Source organism: Pyrenophora tritici-repentis, chromosome 1, assembly GCF_003171515.1.
Source record: "Pyrenophora tritici-repentis strain M4 chromosome 1, whole genome shotgun sequence".
Taxonomy (NCBI): domain Eukaryota; kingdom Fungi; phylum Ascomycota; class Dothideomycetes; order Pleosporales; family Pleosporaceae; genus Pyrenophora; species Pyrenophora tritici-repentis.
Window position 1 is genome coordinate 9458098 of NC_089390.1, and position 20329 is coordinate 9478426.

The 20329-nt window shown below is 51.4% G+C and overlaps 11 protein-coding genes across 11 annotated transcripts; 3 read left to right on the forward strand and 8 right to left on the reverse strand.

The window, feature by feature from the left end:
• Window positions 1-84: 84 nt before the first annotated feature.
• PtrM4_036580 (MFS-1 multi-domain protein) lies at window positions 85-1824 on the reverse strand (the record flags this gene model as incomplete). The annotated part of the gene is made up of 5 exons (XM_066104164.1): window positions 85-482; window positions 530-545; window positions 595-1087; window positions 1134-1362; window positions 1449-1824. The coding sequence occupies 5 exons, from the start codon at window positions 1822-1824 to the stop codon at window positions 85-87; spliced, it is 1512 nt and encodes a 503-aa protein (XP_065966366.1).
• Window positions 1825-2560: 736 nt separating this feature from the next.
• On the forward strand, window positions 2561-3037 carry PtrM4_036590 (eIF-1a domain containing protein; the record flags this gene model as incomplete). Its single annotated transcript, XM_001939450.2, has 2 exons — window positions 2561-2871; window positions 2938-3037. 2 exons carry the CDS (start codon window positions 2561-2563, stop codon window positions 3035-3037), a joined length of 411 nt encoding a protein of 136 aa, XP_001939485.1.
• A 14-nt stretch (window positions 3038-3051) lies between these two features.
• On the reverse strand, window positions 3052-3823 carry PtrM4_036600 (uncharacterized protein; the record flags this gene model as incomplete). Its single annotated transcript, XM_066104165.1, has 2 exons — window positions 3052-3669; window positions 3722-3823. 2 exons carry the CDS (start codon window positions 3821-3823, stop codon window positions 3052-3054), a joined length of 720 nt encoding a protein of 239 aa, XP_065966367.1.
• Window positions 3824-4000: 177 nt separating this feature from the next.
• Window positions 4001-4593, reverse strand: PtrM4_036610 (uncharacterized protein; the record flags this gene model as incomplete). The annotated part of the gene is made up of 3 exons (XM_066104166.1): window positions 4001-4006; window positions 4061-4305; window positions 4473-4593. The coding sequence occupies 3 exons, from the start codon at window positions 4591-4593 to the stop codon at window positions 4001-4003; spliced, it is 372 nt and encodes a 123-aa protein (XP_065966368.1).
• An 897-nt stretch (window positions 4594-5490) lies between these two features.
• PtrM4_036620 (uncharacterized protein) lies at window positions 5491-6050 on the reverse strand (the record flags this gene model as incomplete). The annotated part of the gene is made up of 2 exons (XM_001939452.1): window positions 5491-5608; window positions 5677-6050. The coding sequence occupies 2 exons, from the start codon at window positions 6048-6050 to the stop codon at window positions 5491-5493; spliced, it is 492 nt and encodes a 163-aa protein (XP_001939487.1).
• Window positions 6051-7219: 1169 nt separating this feature from the next.
• PtrM4_036630 (SAS2, Histone acetyltransferase (MYST family)) lies at window positions 7220-8875 on the reverse strand (the record flags this gene model as incomplete). Its single annotated transcript, XM_001939453.1, has 3 exons — window positions 7220-8620; window positions 8709-8736; window positions 8793-8875. 3 exons carry the CDS (start codon window positions 8873-8875, stop codon window positions 7220-7222), a joined length of 1512 nt encoding a protein of 503 aa, XP_001939488.1.
• Window positions 8876-9153: 278 nt separating this feature from the next.
• PtrM4_036640 (PolC, DNA polymerase III, alpha subunit (gram-positive type)) lies at window positions 9154-10237 on the forward strand (the record flags this gene model as incomplete). Its single annotated transcript, XM_001939454.2, has 2 exons — window positions 9154-10121; window positions 10231-10237. 2 exons carry the CDS (start codon window positions 9154-9156, stop codon window positions 10235-10237), a joined length of 975 nt encoding a protein of 324 aa, XP_001939489.2.
• Window positions 10238-10990: 753 nt separating this feature from the next.
• PtrM4_036650 (Tas, oxidoreductase (related to aryl-alcohol dehydrogenase)) lies at window positions 10991-12293 on the forward strand (the record flags this gene model as incomplete). Its single annotated transcript, XM_001939455.1, has 3 exons — window positions 10991-11205; window positions 11303-11667; window positions 11719-12293. 3 exons carry the CDS (start codon window positions 10991-10993, stop codon window positions 12291-12293), a joined length of 1155 nt encoding a protein of 384 aa, XP_001939490.1.
• Window positions 12294-12582: 289 nt separating this feature from the next.
• Window positions 12583-15756, reverse strand: PtrM4_036660 (GAT1, GATA Zn-finger-containing transcription factor; the record flags this gene model as incomplete). The annotated part of the gene is made up of 5 exons (XM_066104167.1): window positions 12583-12590; window positions 12722-13341; window positions 14237-14849; window positions 14909-15429; window positions 15518-15756. 5 exons carry the CDS (start codon window positions 15754-15756, stop codon window positions 12583-12585), a joined length of 2001 nt encoding a protein of 666 aa, XP_065966369.1.
• Window positions 15757-17114: 1358 nt separating this feature from the next.
• PtrM4_036670 (putative copi associated protein) lies at window positions 17115-18097 on the reverse strand (the record flags this gene model as incomplete). The annotated part of the gene is made up of 5 exons (XM_001939458.1): window positions 17115-17151; window positions 17208-17427; window positions 17480-17523; window positions 17866-17940; window positions 18078-18097. The coding sequence occupies 5 exons, from the start codon at window positions 18095-18097 to the stop codon at window positions 17115-17117; spliced, it is 396 nt and encodes a 131-aa protein (XP_001939493.1).
• Window positions 18098-18773: 676 nt separating this feature from the next.
• PtrM4_036680 (uncharacterized protein) lies at window positions 18774-19827 on the reverse strand (the record flags this gene model as incomplete). The annotated part of the gene is made up of 3 exons (XM_066104168.1): window positions 18774-19632; window positions 19681-19731; window positions 19787-19827. 3 exons carry the CDS (start codon window positions 19825-19827, stop codon window positions 18774-18776), a joined length of 951 nt encoding a protein of 316 aa, XP_065966370.1.
• Window positions 19828-20329: the final 502 nt, after the last annotated feature.

Below are 20329 nucleotides of genomic sequence, written 5' to 3' on the forward strand. Positions count from 1 at the left end.
TGAGATACAGATGAAGCTGACACGTGCAATCGGGTCGTGACGACGCGATTGACACGTGTTGCTGCCCTTGGGGTACCCCAGCGTCTACTCAGTCCGCTTGCGCACCTTGGGCAAGGCGAACCAGCAGGCAAACATCACCGCATACATGCCTAGACAGACTGGATTGAGCACCCATGTTCCCAAGGCTTGCGCGAGTAGACCAGTCGTAAAGGGAGCTACCGCACCACCAGAGCTACCTGCTCCGCCGATGAAGCCAACTGCAGTCGTCTGGACGTGACGAGGCATGAGGCGCGAGAAGATAGTCTGCGCGCATGGGTAGATGGGACCCATCAACAGACCGAGTAAGCATACGGCAACGGCATTTCCGATCAAATTTGGCGTCAACCAGGCAAGGAGTTGGAGGCCAACGAGGCCGCATGTAAGGATTACAACAAAGAACTTCTCGCCTATCCGCGGTGCTGCGTGAGTGAGGACAAAACGTCCTAGCAAAGTTAGCAACTTCACGAATACCGCCATGGATGCAGCTTACCCAGCGTAATTCCGCCCTGGAAAAGGTCAGCAATTTTCTCGATATTGTCAAACAGGCGCACTTACCCAGAAACCAGCCGTAACGTATCCGACCTTTGCAGGATCACCATTACGGTAATTGATAAGATACGAAATGAACCAGCCTGAGATGCTAACTTCGGCACCCTGGTACGCAAAAATGAAGATTGCTCCGATGATGGTCACCTTGTTCTTCAGCGCAAGTTTGAGGTTCTTGAACTTGGATGCTGCGTCCTCTGTAGCCGTTTGCCTGGTCGAAGTGGGCTCCAGAAGAGACTCCTCGGCGTCCTCGGTGTAGGACCAGAATGTTAATCCCGCGAATGCGATGCAGAAGAATCGCAAGCCGACGGTAAGGAAGTAAAATCGGGACCAAAGAATACCCCTTGAGACGATGGCTGTTCCGATGATGGGTGCGATAATGCCACCCACGCTGTAACTGCCATGTGCCAGACCCAGGATGACACTTGGTGGATGCGTGTTCGCGCAATACACATTATTGAGAGCCAGATTGATAGCAGCACCGAATCCCAAGAGGAAGAAGCTGTTCTTGTCAGCGATCTTCTCTTCACAGATGACCATGAACTTACGCGGTAACTACTAGTGGATAAGGAGGTGTGCAAACGAGAATGACATGAGCAGATAATCCGATCAACTCCGCGGTGATCAACGTTTTCGCCCTTCCAAACTTCCCCAAGATAATGTTTGTAAAGAAAGCAGCGGAAATGAAACCAATAGCATTGGTAACGAACACCAACGACATGATGGCGTATGAGATGTGGTAGTACGACTCAATGTATGGGATCAAAGCACCAACAACTGCGTGGTTATTAGTATGTGGTCACAGTTCCTCAAATACAAGGTCTTAAGTCAAGTACGCGGTTTTCCCTTCAGTTCTTACTCACCAGAATCATTCATCCCATTAGAAAAGTAAATGCTACAACAGCACAGAATCCTCCACTTGGTCATCCGATCACCATTCCACCTTCGTATCAACCCAACAGCATCATCGTGACTAGGCGTCGGCGGCCGACTCATCTCAAGTTCATTCGGCGTCCTCGGTGTTTGGAAGCCCTTTTGCATGTCCTGGCCAGGCGCAGGTTTCCGACCTTCGCCATCATTCTTGCTGGACGATAAGTCGTTCAGCTCGACGGGCTCTGGCAGTATACCCACTTCATTGAGGGTATGGGGTACTTTGCCCTTGCTCTTCTGGTAGGTAGGCTCGGGATTGGCAATGTTGGAAGCGGGTTGTATGTCGAACAGCCTGTGAAGCGCCGACATTGTGCCAGTATTCCGCGTTGGTTGGAGGGTGTGTGAACGCGAAGAGGGAGTGAAGATCCTCAAGTAGAGGGTCTTCTCACACGAGAAGGTATACAAAAATCTGAGAAGCGGTACTTGGAGAACGACTAACGGATGAGAATACGAGTTGAGGAATTGGGAAGGTATGCCGACACCGAGCTCACAGCCGGAGCATCGGAGGTACTTATCAAGACAGTTCGTGAGCGATATTGATGGATGAATAATACAGATAGCTGATGATAATCATGTGTAGCATTGTAGGCCGTGTGAGTGAATCCACAGTATTAGGTTCAATGACAGACCTATCAAACATGCTAGACTACGCATTTGATGCTTGCACTGCAGTAGCAGTGGAGATGCAGAACAATTATCTATTACCTAGTTTGCTTCACGACCGCTGTGGTGCACATAGACGCGTCTAATCGGTCTCCAAAACTAATCACCATACTGCTCGCAACGAGTAACAGATCCGCTGGTTGGAGAAGGTCCAAGTCTAGACCGCGAAGCTAAAGAAAGCGTTGGTTACCCCAACGGTGCAGAAAATGCGAGGTTTCCACACGTCAAGGCGGCCCGAGTTTCCCCTCTCGGGCTCGGCGATAACTTCCTGTTCCCGAAATTTCTCACCCACCCCCTCCATCATCGCATTGCACCAGGGACTTATCGCGATCTACCCACCGTCTACTCCACACTTTGTGCATACCCTTTAATTCCTCTGATAATGGCAAGACCCAAGCGCGCCGTTCTCGCCACTATCGACAGCACTGTCACGCCGCCGGATTCCCTGCCTCCGAACCACACGCTTGCGCGCATCACACGCGCCGAGGGCAAGAACATCTACGCTGCTGAGCTGCCAGACGGCAAACCCATGCTTGCAGAGCTCGAGCCAAAGTTCCGCTCAACCGTGTGGATAAAGCGCGGCAGCTATGTCGTCGTCGACACGACCGCGTTGGCAGACAGGGAGAACAAACTAGACGGGGAAATCGTAAACATAGTCCGGGACGAAAAGGCGTGGAGGAAGATGAGCTACTGGTATGTATATGGGTATCGTAATTTACTCTTTTTGCACAAAGATACTAATACGCTGTTGTTGTACAGGCCAAAGGAATTTGCAAAGAAATCTACGTATGTCGCGGATAGCGACGAGGAGGAATCCACGGTCGGAAAGATGCCACCCTCGGACTCGGATGAAGAGTGATATGCCCAGCACGCTCACTCTTTATGCGGATGGTCGTCTTCGATGACTCCTTTGGTCACTCCTTCGTACTCCTTTCTCGTTCCCCACCATACTCCCGCGACCGTAATCGCCAGTACGCCGACTGCCGTTGCCGAACTCAGAGGTGTACTCGGATACACATTCCATGCCCACTCTTGCGCGCCCCATAGTGCATACACCGCGATCGGGTTGAAACCTGCCTTCCAGAGCAGGAATGGCGTACACCACGCAATGTACGCGTAAAACTGGTAGTGCAGGCTTCTTGCGCAAAGCAGGCCGACAGTCATTCCCGTTAGAATCGTGGTCGTGGTGAAGTCTGGGGTGATTTTGCTGGCCATGGTGTCCTGGTCGCGAGGCTCAATGGTCGGTACACAGAGTTTGAGGAATCCACGGAAGCTGCGTTTGGAAGGTTTGATCCACCTGGTCAACATAAACACGAACAAAAGGCCGATGTTCAGGGCCAGCAGTCCGAGGGCAAACGGCTTTGAGAGGAAAACGGACTCCGGGACAAAGCGCCAGTTAACGGTCCACTTGTAGAGAAACGAGCGGCCAAAGTTGAAAGCGGCGGGAAAGTACGATAGCGATCTCTTCCTAAACGGATATCCGAACAGAATCTAGATATCAAAATTAGCAACCAAGCCATCAAAAAAATGCGAATACACATACCGCAACCTGTCCAATAATCATAGCCTGCGTCAGCGCCTCCCTACCCCCAAGCTTCATCACCATGATAATGCCAATCGCCGGCAACGGCAGCAGCAAAGTCATCTTGACATTCAGACCCGTGCTATACAGCGCACTCCCAATATGCCACTGATTGCGCTGATAGCAATAAATCGCCAGCCAAAAGAACAGAGCCGCAAAACAATCGTTGAAGCACCTCAGCACGAAAATGCTATGTAGCCTCTTTGACAGAATAAGCAGGGGGAAGATGTATGGTGGGACCTACATCTCCAATTAGCACGTCTGTTAAGAAAAAAGCAAAAGAACCCCATCAAAACTTACCCTAGCCCTCCTATAACACTGGATCACAACCGCCAGCGTAAGCAAATACACCAGCGCGAAGATATACTGCGCAAGCGCTATATTCTTCCCCTCGTCTGTCCACGCGTACAGGTACCTGTAGATCCAGACGTGGGCGCCGGGGTACACGAGGGGTCCTGTGTCGCCGCTGATTTTGGCGTAGTCGCGCTCGCCTTTGAGGTATATGGCGATTTGTTGCATGTATGTTGTCCAGTCGATTTCGGTGTCTAGGGGGTGGTTAGGGGTTGCGTGGAGGGACACGTGGAGGGACACGTGGTGGGATTGAACTCCAGATGGTACGGGAATGGGGATGGCGATGTGGTGGATGGGAACAACGGGAATGGCATATGGGGTTTGATGAATGGACAGATGGAGTGATGGATGGGCAACTAACATGGTATCTTCTCAATAACCGCACCACAAAGTGCCGCATCAGCGATCAATAGCAGCGGCGTCATCCATCTCGTATGTTCGGGGTTAAACGCCAAATCCTTGACGCGCGTAAGTAATGACATGGCGCTCTCCAATGTGTGTCTGGTGTATCCTCTCGTCGTTCCTGTGTCGTTCCGTGTTCAATCAACTTTCCCAGAAAGAAACTCGGATCTGACAGGTGTTATAACCGCGATCAATCCCCCCCAAACTAATCCTGTCACGTGCAGCTTTGCAAAGGTCAATATGTTGGCCTGGACGTTTCAGCGTTACATGGGTTGTGTGGGATGGGTTTCAGCTGCCCAGTGGGTTTCGCGTCGAGGGGGCGTGTTCGCGAAACTTTGTGGCCTAGGGTGTAAATGTTGTATGCAGGTGCAGGTGGGCTGAGCTAGGCGGCGCGCTGGGCTATTTCGGTGGCGGCCGCGTTTTTTTGCTGCGGGGCGCGCCAGGGCGGATGGGTCCGTCGGCGCGTGGGATCGGGGAATTGCAGGCGTGGGCGCGTGAACGTGGTGATGTGTCGTGCGTCCCTCTCTCCTTGTTTTTTGCGCGGCGTTTCTGGGTAAGCTTGTTTGAATGTATTGTGTTCGGGGTGGTTGGGAGTTTGTTCAAGGCGCTTGCTGGAGGGATATATTCGTTGTTGATTGTAGGGCTTTCTCAGAAGTCATGATCACGGCGGCGCGTCTTGGACGTGCAACAACCAGATTGGCTGTGGCAGCGCAACGTAGGCGATTACACATTCAATTAATCGCATAGGATACGAATTATTACAATTGTAAGGCTCAAGACGGGAAGACAGGATATATCATGGTCAAGTCAGGACTGGCAGCTCGATGATGTAATTGTGGTGATGCCTATCAATCCATCTATTCAAGTCTGGATAGAACCAAATGGTTCCAAGGTATATACATGAATATAACCACTCCAGCACACGTAACATACCTCTCGTTAGAGTGAACACCATCAAATCCTTTCTACCAAAAAGCCTACATGAACTTGACCATGTTGATGTATGCGTCAGCAGTACCGGTGCACGTGTAGTCGTCCCCGTGGCCATTGAGCTTGCAGACCTCAGGAATATAAGTAGTACCAAGAAGAGTTGTACTACATCAAAAATCAGCGTTTACCTCCACAATAACGAAGACCTAGCATATTGCCGAACAAAGACTCACCCCTTGTCGCTAAGGAGGTTGCCCGTGAGAGCAATACCACCAAAGTCACGACCCGCGCCATGATCGCGGTTGTAATTGAACGTCATATCGTTGACGCCAATATTGCAAAAGTAGCTGCGTTCATCCATTGGGCCGGAGCCGGAATGAGAGCAAGAGAATAGCAGCTTATTCTCGGTGGTAGAGTAGACGTCGAAGCTGATGCTGTCAAAGTATGTGCCCTTGGGCCTGTGACCCTTGAAGTTGGTGAGTTTCCAGACGAAGTTGCCTTGGGCGGGCAGAGTCGAGGGTGCGGTGTTGCCGCGTGCTTCGATAGCTGCGGCGCTGGCGAAACCGGCGGTCGCAGCGAGGACGGTGGCGATGGTGCTGAAATACATCTTGATCTGTGGGTGGAGGGTTGTTGGAAGGTGTCTTGAATGGTAGATGGTCTTTGTGGTTGATGGCTTGGAACAGATATCTGCCTGATGTTATATAGTGAACGCATTCCGTATTCAACACAACCGAATACCATCGTCGCTTTCAGATTATCACTCCCCTTGTTCTGAAGGAGTATTACGAGATATTCGATAGCCAACACGTAAAGTCCAGTCTCGCCCACATCGAACACACGATTAGCATCATCAATACCCCACCAGGTTCAAAATGCTGGCCTATGGGGGCGACTGAATGCACCGGCGGGGACAGCCGCGAGTAATGTTCTGGGCTGTTGGGAAACTCGTGACAACGTTCGTATGGGGTCGGGCATACGAAATGAAAAGTCTTGGTATTGAGGTATTCCGCGTTGTGCAGTTAATGATCAGAGCTTGATGAGTTGTCAGCTGGGGGCTTTGTGAATGTCACTATCGATACCCATATGCAGTAGTCAAATATTTTGTCTTGCCCCCAACAATTCCTGTTTTCGTGTCATGTCGTACGATACCCACGTTCGTAGTCGGGATTACGAGCTGGATCGAGGGTATCGGCTCGATGAAAGTTATGTGAAGATGTTCTGGCAAACGCCGTGAGTCTTAGAGCGATGGATCTTAGAATTCGAGATATTCGTGAACCTGAGTCGCGGGAAACATGATGGTTTCAGCTCGTGCATCTCAAGTTCTGTCTATTTCCAATTCTCGCCATATGCAGGTACTCGTGGAATTCAGATGTGAGAGCGGGTACAATGCGAAAGTCGTATCTGTTTGATCAGTGCTGCACCCAAAGGTTCAATGATTCGCATCGCGAACTGATCGGAAACGAATGTGCGATGGGGTGTAAGCATTTAGCCAAGACAAGCGCGCGTCGGCAGACAAAAACGACTGCTGACTACGGAGAGGAGTAGGTCATCGCGGACCAGGTAAGCTCGTTCGGCGGCATACAGGATCGCTGCATGTGTCCTCTGTGACATATGGAAAGCCCGGCCTTATTTGTACTGACAACTGTGGATAAATGTGACTAACAAGTCCAGAACCAACAATAAAAATGATAGTACGCTATGGAGTTGGGGTATAACTAGAGCCAAGCAACAAAGTAAAATTCACCGCAGTCCAAACGAAAAAAAGAGTAGTGTCCATCACCAGTTCCAAGTTCGGCTTGCAGCAGAGAACACAGGCGGCTTCCAAATTAATCGGTCTGGATCAATGCTCCTCTTCCCTTGGAGCTTTTCCTTTGCTTTTTGCCGCTCGCGTTGTGCGATGACGGCGTCCGTGAGCACGACGACGTGCTGGTTCTTGCTATACCGCAGCATGTTGAGGTTTTGCAAAGTATGAAGCACATCGTTCGTGGTCATTGCTGTTGCAGCTCCCAGGTCCTCGATATTGGCTTCCGTACGTCCGGGCTCCATGAGAATGTCAACGAGGATTTCTTGCCAGTACGCACGGTATCCGAGAAGACCCAAATCGGACAAAGGCTTTTCCGGAGAGCCAAGCTTTCCCTCACGCTTGGAGAGGAGGTACGAAAAATCAATGAGAAGTTTTCCGAAGCCTTTCCGTTGGTACTGGGGCAGCGTTAAGATACAAGCAACGTTGTAGCCTTCTGCAGATTCCTTCTCTTTCGAGAAATAGCCCACAAAATGACAGCCATGTTCATCGCGTGTGCACATGCAGTAGAACAGAAAGGGGTCGACGTCATAATAGAGCGTCTTGTGATCTAGGAAGAGCTTCGAGAGCAAACATAGGTTGCGGCACCATGTGCGCTGCCGCCGTCCATCAATCTCAAAGAAGGATACGTAATCGTCGCGATAGATCTCGTTGCCAGGCGGGTGGAGGAGGTGACACTTTGTGCGGTGGCGCTCGAACTGCGTTACTTCGCCATAGTACGAGAGGCAGAATTCGCATATGTAGACTACGTCCGAATCGACAAAGTCGATGGGGTAGGGAGAGAAGTACCACGGCTCGACTTCGAATTTCCCCATTTGAATCTTTTCCAGGTTTCGCACTCTTGAGATCTCGGTTTGATTCTGTGTCATGGATCCGGATGTTCGTAGCTTTTCAATCTCGTCTTCTCTTGAATAGTCCTGGGGTGGCATGGCCTTGGCGGCGGCGGCGGCATCCTGTACATCAACCAGGTCCATCTCTTCATCTTCCGGCTTTGGGGTGCCTTCAGTAACTTCACTAGTGACGATTAATTCTTGGTTCTCCTTGCCGCCTGCTTTGGAGGGCTTTGGTGCCTTCCCGGGCAAGTTGCTAGATGTCGACTCCGGTGTGCCTGAGATTTCGCGATCGAGCTTACTACGTGAACGCTTCAAACTCTTCTGATCAGACTTGGACGGTGCTTTGTCGACCTTAACGGTAGTGCCCTTCTTCTTGTCTGCTTTTTCTGGCGCAGGCCATTCGACTTCACGCGAGAGATCGATGCGCTCGGCCTCGATCCACTCGTCTAGACGTTTATTGAACTCTTCATAATGAACATAGAACTTTGGCCTGCCTTGGCGTGTTTGTATTGACAGTATTTCAGCTTTACGCTTCTCGCCATCCTGTGGTTCGTTAGTTGGTGGTCTTGATGTTCATGCAAACGGCAAGCGCGTCGCGTATCGCGAAGTTGGCTGAGATGACTGAACATACCTTTTCAACCCATGCTTTCACACCGACCCTACGAGCCACACATCAGTACATGTTCCTGTTCTTTGCGCATGGTTTCGCACCTACCTCAGCTGTGCCAGTGTGGCAAAGCCTGTTTCCACTGGTGCCGGCGTCCCGGAGGGCTCATGAGAGTTTTCACGAGGCGCCATTATCGTGCGCTATACGTTCCTTGATTATGGCGAATTTTGTGCTACGTTGTAATAGTTGATGTCGTGATGAAGTTGGTGATGCTGCACTTCTTTGTCGCGATGGCTGAGCCGCCTTATGATCGGCGCTTGGGTCGCGTTTCCGCCGACATCTGGAATGTGCTAGCGCGCTTTTGAACTTTTGCTCGCGGGGACTGAGCGGAGAAAGACAAACGGCCAACTTCCTCGACAGCCATTGACACGACGACTTTACACCGCTATGCCGCGAAGCTGACAACAATATGGCCCCAATAGACCCCGGTAGCCTTTCCAGCAACTGGAAGATCTTGCAGCAGCGGCTGAAGTCTGCGACACCCGCTACACCTACAAAGCACAAGAAGTTCGACGACGAGAAGCAGTCCTCGCTGAAGCGCAAGAGACCTCAACACGGCGATGGGAAGCACAGGGATGAGTCTGCAAAAGCTGTAAACGGCTCAGTGAAAAATACACCGCGCAAACCTCTACCTTCAAGAAAGCGACAAAAGATGGAGGAGCACGTATCTGTAGGTGCGTCGGTCAAGCATCATGACGCAAAGTCCCTCTCCAAGAGCATCTCCATGCCCAATCTGAAGAAGACGCCGCTTCTGAGCAACCCGAAAGACGCTGCGGCTGCCGTCTCCATCCTCGCACCCCATCCTGACTTCCCCGACATCGAGAACGAAGGCGTATCAGAGGTAGCGCTTCCTGGAAAGTACGTCGCATTGGATTGCGAGATGGTGGGTATAGGCCCGGAGCCCAATCGCGACTCGGCCCTCGCACGTGTGTCTTTGGTCAACTTTCACGGACACCAAATCTACGATTCCTACGTCCAGGTACCTCGTCAAGTCCAGGTTACCGACTACCGTACAGCCGTCTCTGGCATCGAGCCCAGACATCTCCGAAAAGACGTTGCGCGACCCTTTGACGAAGTACGAAACGACATCAAGATCCTCCTTACAGGTCGTATACTCGTTGGTCATGCGGTGAAGAACGATCTCGATGTGCTCATTTTGAAACACGACAAGCGCTTCATTCGCGATACATCCAAGTTCTCCAAGTTCAGAGCGCTGGCTACGATTCCAGGGCGCACACCGGGTTTGAAGCTCTTGGCAGAGAAGCTGTTGGGAGTAGAGATACAGGTTGGCGCGCATAGCTCAGTAGAAGATGCACGGGCTACTATGGCGCTCTTCAGGCTTGAAAAGGACGATTTCGAGAAGGAGATACGGCAAAAGTACGGACACATCCGCCTTGAAACTGTAGGACCTGAAGTGGATGTTGGTGGCGGCGAGGAAGTCAAGAAGAAGAGCAGGAACCGGAAGAAGAAAAAGAAGAAGAACTAGCCAGTAGTGGGCTCGTGCTCGTTTACTGGGGATTGGTCATGTTTTGCTGCATCTACATGGAGTCTCGCCTGCTGCGGGGATACCCTTCGAAGGTTCACTTGTATATCATTACTATAGGTTTAGTGTTGTTGCCGATTAGGCATTCACATGTTGTATTCTGCTGTATGTAACAGCAATCTATCCACTATATCTTTCAATCACTATATAGGTCAAGTCAAACCAATTGAGGTACATGCGAGGTTCGTCCGTGTGAAGATACAGGGATAGTAAAGTTACCAGGTATAACTTGATGCTGCTTCCAAGTGTACATGTCGAGCCAGGCTCGCATTACAATTGGAAATTCGGGCCGTCATGCTAGGCACCTACCAGTAACATCTAACGCTATATGCGCCTTTCTACTCTTTAACCCCACCGCTGTACAACAACCAAGCTTTATGCAGTTTAGAAAGCCCGGCATTTACGGAGATAGTGTCTTAACGGACCACATCCCCACATCGAATGTCCTGCGCTATAATAGCTACCCCTCCACCGTAACGCCATATGACAACGATTGCTCTGACGTTCGTTAGTAGCTCCGAACTGATGTAACCCACAATGAGCTGAATGTGGACCCTGAGATCGTCCAATTCGATGCGACGTCAGAATGGAATGATGCTTACATAAGAAGATGCGTTCGTCCGCCATCGTCAAGCCCAACTCGCAAAACCTTCTGGACTTGTACCCCCCACTTTCACCATAACTACATCACATACTACGCACGATGCCTACTCCATTCTCTGAGCCGGCCAAGGCTGTCTCTCTTCTGGAGATCCACCGCGTCATGGCGCCTACGGCTGGCGTTCGCGTCTCCCCGCTTTGCCTGGGCGCCATGAACTTTGGTGATGCGTGGTCAGAGATGATGGGGAAGTGCGACAAGAAGACTGCATTTGAGATGATGGACTATTTCCATTCGCAAGGCGGCAACTTCATTGATACGTAAGTTTATCGACCTCCAACTTGACGTAGAAACTTGCCGACACCCCACAAACGGCCGGGGTCTTGAAGCAAGATCGTGACGCTAACACCCAGTTAGCGCAAATAACTACCAAGCCGAGGAATCAGAGATTTGGATTGGCGAATGGATGAAGGAGCGCGGAGTGCGGGACCAAATCGTCCTGGCTACTAAATTCACCTGTAACTATCCTAACCCTGACAAAGCAATACGGTTACAGACGAATTACGCTGGAAACAGCACGAAGTCACTTCATGTATCGCTTGAGGCGTCTCTGAAGAAACTCCAGACCGACTACGTCGATATATTGTATGTGCACTGGTGGGACTTTACCACGAGTGTCCCTGAGCTCATGCAGTCGCTCAACACCATGGTAAACTCGGGCAAGGTACTGTACCTCGGAGTCAGTGACACACCAGCGTGGGTAGTCAGCAAGGCGAACGAATGTAAGTAGCCACCATGTTTCCCCCTACATGGCCATGCTAACATTCCCTTAGACGCACGGAACCACGGTATGCGTGGCTTCAGCGTCTACCAAGGCCGCTGGTCAGCCGCCTCCCGCGACTTCGAACGTGAAATCATTCCCATGGCACGCGAGGAGGGCATGGCCCTCTGCCCCTGGGGGGCCCTCGGCGGCGGCCACTTCACCACGGAAGAGAAGCGCAAAGCCAACGAACAAGGCCGTAACTTTGGTCCTCCATCCGAGGCACACATCGCCATCTCCAAGAAACTTGAAATCATCGCCAAGGAAAAGAATACGCAAATCACAAGCATCGCGCTCGCATACGTACGACACAAGTACCCCTACGTGTACCCGATAGTTGGCGGTCGCAAGCTCGAGCACTTGAAGGGAAATATTGAAGCACTGAAGTTAGCGCTGAGTGACGAGGAGGTCGATGATATCGATTCTGCTGTTCCGTTCGACGTTGGTTTCCCGATGAACTTTTTGTTTACGTTGGGGGGCGAACAGTATAAGAACACGATGACGAGTTCGGATATTGGACTTTTGAAGTTTGCGGGGCCAATCCAGAGTGTGCCGGTTCAGCAGGGGATTCAGCCGCCGCAGCTATAAGACAGCCGCCGTAGTCGGCATATAGACATGTACACATAGCCCCCCCCCCATACTCGATGAATCAAACATACAGATATAACCAAATGGACCCAGCTCTTATAAGAAACCCCATCTCTCCCATCACCCCCGTAACCTCCTCTTTTCCTGCGGTACCTCAAACCCCGGATTCCTACTCATCTCCCCCACCCCTTGCGCAAACATCCTCTCCTCATCCCACCTAATCAACCCGCCCTTCTCCACCAACTTAATCGCCTGCCCCCTATCCTCCATATTCATCTTACAAACTACCCTATGCACCTTCCAATCCGCCTTTTGACACTCATCCCCACAATACGTTGCTGTGCCACACCGTCCACAGCGACTTAGCCCTGGCTTCCCCACTTCGGATTCGGATTTGGAGCAAAAACTACACTTGGAAAAATCAATACCTTCGTATAACCATCGCACATCCATGGGAATGCCGTCGCCCCAGATATCCATCGGTGCGTATTCGACGCAGAAGGTGCGGGAGGAACGTTTTTGCGCGATCCAGATTTTTTCGGCTAGCATTGCGGTGGCGATTTCGCGGGCGAGAGCTTCTACTTCTGAGGGGGCGGTGGTTTCTGTTTCGCCTCGCATGCTTTCTTTGGGGTTGGGGAGCCATTTTCCGAGGTCGCTTGGGGTATTGATGGATGTAGAGTTGGCGGTGTCGTCGTTCCCGTCCTCCTCGGTACCATCCTCGGAGTTTGTATCGGTGGAGGAGGAGACGGTGATGTTATAACTAGCACACTTCTCCCAATTCTCCTCCTTGGCATCTAGGATCCCGAAGGTGATTTGGTTTGCTATACGTCCGATTTCAAACGTCACTCCCTTCTCCCCATCCTTCCCCTCTTTCTCCCTCACACCCCTCCGTCCAAACGTCCACGTAAACGAAAACCAAGCATCCAGATCCAAAAATGCCGCCAGCGCTGTGGGATGCCAATTATACAACACGGTAGCGAGGCCGATTGCTGGATCTATGCTGTTTGTGGAGACAGATGGTGGAAGGTCGTTTTCAACAGAGTAGATGCTGAGAGGGCGCTGGTTTAAGAGGAGAGGGGCATTAGGGTAGTCTGGGATGCGGAAGTTGGAGAGGGGGACTGTGGGGAGGGAGGGGGAGGGGGAAGTTTCTGTTTCTGTTTCTGGGGGTAGGTGCATTGTTTTGGTTTGTTTGTTTGGGTGTTGGTGGGTGTGTTTGCGGGAGAGTTAGGATAGAGGGTGTAGGTTTTCGGTTGTGGTTGGAGCGTGTGAGTGGGTGGGCGAATGGGGAGGTGTGAAAGTCTTGATGTGGGGGCAGGGACATGGGCTCTTATTGGTTGGAAGTATGGTGGTAGCGTGTTAGTTTTTTTCTTGGGTATGGTGATGCGATGAGGAAGTGACCATTGTGCGAGTGTTGGGATAGCATTTCAGAGGCTTTGACGAATGACTTGTTCGTTTGCATTGTTCTCTATTTTTTTGTAATCAACAGCCTACGCTGCTCACCATCACGCCAAAGTTCTACATCTAATCCTGATGACACCGAAATCATTACAAAATATGTGTTGATTGTGATATCTACCTCGTGGCGTGAAGCCTACCTCTCTTATAACCAATAACCCCGCATACAAGTAGTCGTAAAAAATCTGACGATATTCATCGAATCATAGAAAAGATTAATGCCATCCACATCCGCTTTCGCATTCGAATCCGGGAAAAAAGAAGACATGTCCCCAACTCCGACCACCTTTCTTTACCTCGCAAACGTTCAGAAACAGTATTCAACCCCCAAGAGAATCTGGTTTCTCACCCAAAATGTAAGAATGTCCACCGTGTAAAGACTCCGTCCCCGTTTTTAGCATGCCAGTTCTCCGTAGTGTAGGCTTGTTCTTTTCAGTTTCCCCCCTTCTAGTCTCCAGCATGCGCCAATGTTTCAATCGTTCTCTAACTCGTCCAACTCTTTTTGCCGCCTTTCTAATTCTTGTCTCATGGCATCTGCTTCTCGCTTCAACCGTTCCCTCCTCGCCGCTTTCTCTTCTGGCGACATCCCATGACTAGGCGATGGACCCCCACTTGGGCGGAGAGGTACAGAGAGAGATGGATCAATGTTAGCTTCCGCCTCTCCTTGCGACGGGTTCAAAATCGACGAGATAGCGTTTGGACGGTGGGGTGCAGGGTTCACGGGCTCCTCCGGGTCCATGGTGGCACTGCGACTACGTTTTCTGGGCGAGGGAGCACTCGGTTGCGTGTTTGGTATTAGGGACGATGGATTTGAGGTCGTAGATAGGTTGCCATAGTAGTGCGTAAAGTCGACAGCTATCGGGCCTCTGGGCGGTTCAGGGGTGTACTCTTCTCGAGATTCGAGTGCAGTCGATGGATCCGGTGATGCAGAGTGCTCGAATGCAGGAGTCTGAGAAGGTCGCTGTGGCGGCGAGTAGTTGGCGACGGAGGAGGCAGCATGGGAGCCTGTGTCACCGGCTGGCACTACTCGTTTTCGACGCTTGATTTCCTGCTTCTTCATAGCGACGGGGCGATGGGTGCCATGAAGCTTGTAGTATAGTCCTTCACAAAGGTTAGTCATCTACATGAGGGTCCACGAGCCACCTAGTGTCATGACTTACCACAAGCGTTACATATTATATGACCAGCATCATCTCGTCGCCAGAGTGGCGTAATTGTGGTACCGCAATTTTGACAAGCCGGAATCGCACTGGTGGAAGCCGCAGAGGTACCAGTCGCATCAATTACATTCTTGCCTTCAGCCGCATTCGCCTGTGCCAAGGCAAACTTTGCTGTCTTGGAAACGCGATTGTTGAAGGCAGGACACCCACTACAACCTTGTTGACCACCAGTGCCATTGCATCTTCCCCCTCCAGGACATGTTCCCGCTGCCATCTGATCTGCAGCAACGTAGGTTGCTACTCTTGGTGACGCGGCAAGATTACCAGGTGACGTACTGCTGCCATCACCGGGGCCTGGCGTTGGGCTTTGCTGTGTCGGCAAGATTTGAGTTGACGTATTGCGCTTCAGATTCACTGGACGTGACTGGTTTCGTGCCTTCATATACAGACCACAGGCGTTGCATACCGTCTCCCCAGAAGGTGATCGGCGCCATAACGGCGTTTGAGTTGTCTTGCAATTACTTCGGTCCGTTAGCGCTTCCCCTGCATGCACGGTACCAACAGTGACGGCGCGGGCGGCAGGCTACGAGAAATTTTCAGAGTACGTACCTGCAGACCTGGCCAGTGACTGTGGCGTTGGATGCATCGTAGTTTATGTTTTGAATTTGAAGAGAGGTTGAAGTGGCCGGTACCGCGGGTCCGTCTGGAATGGGCACCGCATCTTCCAGTGAGTGATATATCTCGGACCTTTGATCTTCTTGAGTGTCCATCTGTTGTTCTTGCGAGGGAGTCTCTGTTCTGGGTTTGTGGTGTTCATGGGCCTGGAGGAGGCGAAGACTCTCAGCCATCTCTAACTCGTCTCTGCTTGTTTCCCGTGAAAGATGGTGTGGATATGTTGGCGTTGGGGCGAGAGAGGTGCCTCCTGTCCCTGAAACATGTGCCATGAGGCGAGAGCCTCGCTGGTCAGGTAGTGATTTCAAAGAGGGTGGTGTCAAAGTTCGCAGTGGCGTAGTGATGCCTAGAATGCGCAATGAAGTTCAGGTAAACAGCAAGTTGCAGTTGCTCTGTCTACTACGGTCGGACTTTGACGTGATAGCCGAAGGAACCAAGTCGGTCTGAAGCAGGCGCTAACGTGTCTTGGTGTAATGCGCGCGCCCCCAGGTCTAGGTATGCGGTGTTGGTCAGGTGTGGCACACTGACGGACAACGAGCAGATTTAAGAATGATGTGCCGGGCAAGGGAGGACTACAAGTGGATTCGGGATCTCCGTCATCATAATCTGGTGCCAGATGGCTATCGGACCTGGCGGTGCTGATGTGGTACCCTCTGGAATTCAGGCGGTGAATGCGTGCTGACGGCCAATCAAAACAATGCTATTCTAAGCCGGGAATTAGCGCGAAGACCCTGAAATATACGTCCACGGCGACGGTGGACTGAGTCAAAGCCGCATATCAAGGATGAATCAATGTCGTGCGCTGCACATACACGGCAATCGTGATCAGGCGCCAACCATATGCCAGGTACATGCACTCCACGAAGCGATTTAGGTTCCCCCAACCTCGGGTCATCTGCGCGCGCGGCAGGAAAAAAAAGTAGAAATTGGCCATATCACTCCAATAGCTCCACTCGGGACTCGCAATAGCCCAGCACTCTGCGGATCTTGATCCGGCTCGCCTGTAGTTAGCGATTCGTGTTGGTTGGTTCTCCGCACGCCACCAATGCAATCGACAAGGGTCCGGCCATGGCGAAGCGAACTGATACAAACTGCCCACGTATCTTTTCCATGCATGCATATCAGATAAGATCCTGTCGCTCACCGCTAGTCGTTTTTCACTGCAGACATACACACGAGCTAGCACCTTAAGGGGACCACATCCTTTACGGTTCGGCGGAATAGCATATGTATCATACACCCGTTCAACTCTGGACCAGTCCAGTCCCTAAACAGTGTAGCCCCCCCCCCCCCCAAGATCCATAATCATCACCACTTCTTCCCTGCGACATGCCTGTTCAAATCCAAACCCACACCACAGCTTCTACAACGCCGGTAGACGTATCCGGAACCAGAAGTGCCCAACCTGTGAACATGCAACACCTAATTATTACATGGAAACGCGCGCGGTAGGCCTAGTGACAAAGCTCAAGGCCGAAAAACGTTTGATATGAGGAATCTGCAATCGCCATCCTCTTATGGGCCCATTGTGATTTTAAACTTGTTCGGCGCCCCAACCAGCATCAGCGTCACTGCATTGCCATTGTTAGTTTGATGTGCTTTGTCCTCTCGGGCATTCTACACGTACCGCATGTTCGCTGGTGGCTCAATTGAGGGAATGAATTCCAGAGCAGCGTAGCCCACACCAATTATGCCGACAATGGTGCCAGGCACAATGCGGAACCAGCGCTCACCAACAATGACGGAACCAATGAAGATGTAGAAGATTCCACGGCCGAGGAACGAGAACATGAAGGAGGCATATCGGGCCACTTGCTGGGGAATCTGGAATTCGAGCAGAGCGGTTCCTGTTGCCTTGATTAGCCATTGATGAAGCAATTGAGGTGTCAGGGCTCTTACCAAGACCGAATATTATCAGGTAGACACCGAGAATGATGTTTGAGCTAGCAAGGCTATCAGCGCTGTCCTGGACATGTACAAAGATATCGCCGTCGTGGCAGTCGCGGGACGTGTGTCGTGTCTGTAGGGCTGCCACCCCGCATTGAACGCTCCGCCTACGTGTAGCCGTGCACAAGTGGACTCAGACCAGCCGAGAAACACTCAGGTACAGACTGAGACAGCACATGCCCCTGGCAGCATGCACGTCGTGGCTCAGTCCCCTATGCCCAGACACGTCCATCACAGCCCGCTGATCATGCCACGTTATGCGATGCCGAAGTCGATTGTGGAGGCCCGGTCAATGCGACCATGTTGGGGGCCAAGTATATGCGCCAGAAGGGACTCACAAATCGTTGAATGGGAACAACTTGGCAATACCACCGAGGACGACGAATACGGCAACGGCGAAATTCACCATGCGACTAAAAACACACGAATTAGCCTTGCATTGTAAACCTCTCCAACAATGCCCGTGAGCTTCAATGGCGGCTCCCAAGAGCTGCTGCCTAGCTCCGGCGCAGCTCCGGTCTGCGCCGCTGTCGCTACTGCTGTCACTCACAAGATATCGGAAAAGTCCATGGCGTGGGAATCACTGGCGAGATGTGGGAACCGCACTTTGACGACGTGTTGCGCGGAGACGCGGGCGATGGCGGGATGCGGATGAGATGGGGAAAGATGTGGCTTTCTTTGCACGAGGCTTTTTGGTGTTGCGCAAATGGACGTGTTGCGACGAGACGTTGCGAACAACAGGCCCCAGGGCCAAGCTTCTACGCGCTAAACGTCATAACCCGGTCGCCCTCCTCATTGGCTGATGCACGCTCAAGGGGTCATTTTCACGCGTCTTCACACTTTGGAGAGATGCATGTTTTTTTTTACCGTGTTCATTATGAACTAGTGTTCGTAAGGGGGGACTCAATGGATAATGACTAGCTACAATTCTCCACCAATGTGATACTGGTATCCTAGAGTGCCTGCTATCATGTCCTTCCCGCCTGATTCCTGCCTATGGCAACCAGCAACTTTTGACTACTCAAACTCCAGAGTCCTATCCTGCTAGAAGACCTGCTTGAAGACGTATGCCTTCCAAGCTGAAAAACTTCTCCTCAATAAGAACCATGTTGCACTTGGGCGACTGCACAGGTTAGTATGGGGGTCAAGTGAAGGTAGGACGAGAGGGATATACATACACGCAAAAGTATCCGACAAGTGGGAGTCCAGTGTCCAAGCTTAGACGACTCCAAGGCAATGTGACCCGCTAGAGGCCGTTCAAGACCCAGTCCTCAGCAAGATCAATGCAAAGGTGATACCAATGAGTGCCAATCCTAGGAATCTTTGCAATGGTGTTCATGAACGTCTCGTCGATGACAGTTCCTTGTCGGGGAAAGATCTTCAGGTTGCTGTTCTTCATGGCATACTCCTTCTTTTCCATGGTGAAGAGGCGATCGGGCAGCGCAAGCTTCCTATGGAAGTCCGGGAATGCTTTGTGACGGAGGACCCAATAGATGTCGAAGCCGTGGTCGAAGAACATGGTCACATCGCCAGGCGTGATCTTGAAGTCGAAGACAAAGAACCTCACAGTGCACTTCGAGTTCTCGCGACAGAACTCTTCGATGCCCTCGAATGTGGATGACGTGTTCTTGAGGCCTGTGAAGAAGAACTTCTCGGTCGTGTGATGGGAGAGTTCAACGCGTGACAGCCAAGATGCCTTAGGACCGCACTCTTTGATGAACATGTTGAACACTTGAGCTGCTCCGAGTACGCCGCGAGTCTCGATGAAGTTACTGTCGAAGAATATGGTGTTGTGCTTGAACTCCAGACAGATCGTCTCGTTGTACAGGCCACGGCAGACATACTTGACCTGGTTGAACTCCTTGCCACTCTTGTCGCCGCGAACCTTGATGTACGACTTCTTTGCCAACGGGGCATCGAAACGAGCATAGGGAAGGCGCACAGACTGGTGCATGAACTCGAGATCTCCATCAGCCTGAAAGACGTAGTGGTAGATCTTGTTGCGTATCTCTCCAGGAAGACACATCAAAGCACTCTCGGGCTGAGCAACAATGGCACGCTGCTCAAGGTGTTGCGAGATCTTGAGGTTTTCACTGTTGACTAGCCTAGCTATTGTCAGCTTGCGCGTGCGCGAGGACTCGATGGAGACTTACTTGGGCTGCATTGCAGCAAGCGCTTTCTCATGGGCAACTTTTGCTTCATAACTATGGGAAGATTAGCGAACCTGTAACTTGAGCGAAGCTAGGAGAGATCACTCACCCAGTCTTGCGGCCCTTGCCGTTGCGTCCTTGGCGTGCCATCTTCGCGACTGAGATGGAGAGCGTAGCTGTTGCTGTTAGTTTCATTCAGCTGGAGAGCAAACTGAGCAGCACAGCTTCAGATACTTCCCGATCATCGGCAGCACTGTTGCCAGTCTCTTCCTTCAACGCTAAAGATGAAAGCAAGAACGAATAGCGCTCAAGATGGCAGAAAGAAAGAACATGATACCTTACCTTTGTGTGCAGTAGAATGAGACGAAGGTGCGCTCGTCAAAGAGCGGAGAGCGGTGTGGTGGGGAGGTTCTCAGTAGGCAGCATCAACAGCAACAAAGTCGCGATACGCTAGCGCGTGTTAGCGTTGTTGTTACGCGTTACGTGCAAACGGTGAGTGCACGGGCTGTCAAAAGTGATAGTGAACGGTGATATAGAACACCGTAGAATCAGTTCGATGAAACGTCCACAAGGGTCGAATGCTGTGATATTTGATACAATCTGTCCCTTCTCCGAATGTATATGGCTCAAATTGTGATCTTAGACTATCTGG